The sequence below is a fragment of the Cynoglossus semilaevis genome, chromosome W (genome assembly GCF_000523025.1).
Source record: "Cynoglossus semilaevis isolate Cse_v1.0 chromosome W, Cse_v1.0, whole genome shotgun sequence".
NCBI classification, from domain to species: Eukaryota; Metazoa; Chordata; class Actinopteri; order Pleuronectiformes; family Cynoglossidae; genus Cynoglossus; species Cynoglossus semilaevis.
In genome coordinates this window covers 7,293,708-7,296,342 of record NC_024327.1, presented here as the reverse complement: position 1 = coordinate 7,296,342, position 2,635 = coordinate 7,293,708, and the positions used below count along the sequence as shown (strand labels likewise).

Here is a 2,635-nt window from a genome sequence, read left to right as displayed (position 1 = left end):
TTAAATGCAGAGGTCAAATTTTGTTGTGTGCAGTGTTGTGTGTCACAATGACAAGGAGTTCACTTTCCTTTTCTTTTCTTCCTTTATTTGATTTGGCTTCCTAACGCAACCCTCACAATTTATCTGGGCTTGGAACCGGCACTACAATATCACTATAGTAGCACTGGCTTGTGTACCCTAGTGTACCCTGGTGGCTGTAGGTTCCTAAATTCCTAAATTTTTTATCCATCCATCCATCCATCCATTTACATCCGCTCATCTGTTACTGGGTCACGGGGGCAGCCCGAATCACATTGCACCGTACCAACCCCCCTAAACCTTCCTGCAGGTGGTGAGTCCACTGGAAGGTACCAACCGCCTTGATTGGGATTCGATCTTGCCCAGGAGGTGAACCCTGGGGTTCCACACCAATGACAGAGACATTGACTCTGGGCCAAAGCACCACAAGGTTTTTTATTTTGGAATTATTTGTCATAATATTGTACATTTATAATTTACTCACCATGCAGTTTCAACTTCTCTTTTACATATAATATGGGGTAATAAGGGGTAAAAGCATGGCTTGAGTAAAGTGTGGCAGCTGAAAAAAAAGGTTTAATAATGTCAGTTGTCTACACTGTACTGTATTTGGATAGCTTGGTTATGATATGGAGTGGGTTAATTATGTCCACTAAATCACGGCAGAAAGATTTCACATTTTAAAAAGTGACACTGTACAATAGCTTTGATGGCGTTAAAATCACAATGAGACTCACTGCTCTGACTCCGCCCTCTAACCCTAACCTCCCCGTATATGTCACAGAAATGCATTCCAAACAGGATGACGACTCTTGTGAAGTGAAAAAAATAAATAAATGAAAAGACTGATCTTACACCTTAACTCAAAATGACGAAAATTTAGGAGCAGGTTATACAAAAACCAAAACAACAACTCACCACAATCAAACACATATTCTTAAAAAATCCATTGGAAATTCTTTTTACAGGCTGCACAGTTTATTTTTAAAATACTGGATGGGATTTTCCAGCAGGAGACGCAGGGAATAATAGCACGTAATATGGAGGGAAAGGGACTTTCACTCCTCCTCTGTGCATCCGAGGATTTCTGCACGCATGGTGATCCTAACGTACCATGACCAGGGAAGAATCCGGATCAGCCGGGCATGAATGGGCGGGTTTATCACATTCTTTCTGTGTGTTTCGTTGTCAAAGTTTCCCTGAAATACCTGTCAGAAGAAGAGCAAGGAAAGATTTTCATTAAATCGTCAGAGGAATAAAAATGTAAATAAAAATTAGAGCTGCAGAAACATTCCAAAACAAACAAACAAAGAAAACTTCAGAAATCAAAATGTAAAAAAAAAACAAAACAATTCTTATTCCACCAAAGCAGATACAGAGACTTTTATTCCTGTTTCCTCAGAATACCTCGAGGGCCACCTGCTTGAACAGGTAATGAAGTGCAGCTAATCAGAACTGCATTTCAAACAGAGCCAATAATGCGGCAGCACAGTTGCAACTTCCAACCCCACAATCAGGCACAGCAAACACTGCTCACTGACTGGTATGATTTACACCCACATATTTTTCAAGCTTGTTTTGTTTGGGTTTTTTTTCCTACATTTTGCATTCATTTATTTTTATTCTTTGTAGAAGCAAAAGACCAACAATTTAGATGGAGAGAATGGTCAAAAATGTACTTTTTCTCCCTAGTCTTGTATACACACATTTAATAAATTCATGTAAACTAACATTTTATGTATCCAGTCTTACAAATGTATTATGGTAATTTGTCTATGTGTCACGTGTGGGCATCGACATGGCAGGAAGCAGGCAGGACCCAAATGCAGTACTGGTGCAGGTAGTTTATTTAAAAGAGCAAAAACAACAAAAACTCACTTCTACACAAGAACAGGACAAACTAGGAACTTGACTGAGCATAGGAACAGACTAGACTAGGAACAGCTACACCATTAACCAGATGCAATACACAACACAGTCACTTACTTACACACTGAATCAATCACAATGATCCCACAAGGCCAGAGTGAGGGAGAGAGGTATATATACAGGGAGCACCAGGTGACACAAGTGAGGCTAATTACAGACACAGGTGAGTGTGATCACACAGATTACCCCACACAGCAGACAGCAGGAAAAGGAAACAGACAGACCTGACAGTACCCCCCTCCTAATGGACGTCCTCCGTCCAAAAGCCTACCACCAACTCTCTGGGTTGGATGGGTGGGACAGAACTAGATTAACTGAAAACAAGGCCAAAAAACTAAGCCCAAGGGAAAAAATGGAAGAAGAAAAAAAAAATTCCAGGCCCAAATACCCTAATACTTGGCCTGGCTTTTTCTGTACCTTGGTCTAGGGAACTTGTGTCTTAAGGAGTAAGGAGTCCCTCTCCTAGACCAAGGCATGCCAACAGTCACAAAGTCTCCCCCAGCCGAACCAAGAACTGCTGAGGGAGCGTCAGTCACAGAAACCGGAACCTCTGAGGGTGCAAAGTCCCCAGGCACCTCCAGAGGCGTGACGTCCTCAGGCACCATCGGAACCACTGAAGGAGCAACCACTGTCGCGCGCCTCCCGGACCACTGGAGGTGTGACCACCGTCGTCTCCCGAACCACCGGC

General features: G+C 42.5%; 1 protein-coding gene across 1 annotated transcript in view; it reads right to left on the bottom strand.

The window, feature by feature from the left end:
• Positions 1 to 1,044: 1,044 nt before the first annotated feature.
• LOC103397082 (EGF-like repeat and discoidin I-like domain-containing protein 3) overlaps positions 1,045 to 2,635 on the bottom strand; it is a 100,355-nt gene continuing 98,764 nt past the window's right edge. Inside the window, exon 9 of the mRNA XM_008335327.1 lies at positions 1,045 to 1,226. Coding sequence (XP_008333549.1) covers positions 1,077 to 1,226 — 150 coding nt within the window. The 3' untranslated portion in view covers positions 1,045 to 1,076. The remainder of the gene's footprint in view (positions 1,227 to 2,635) is intronic.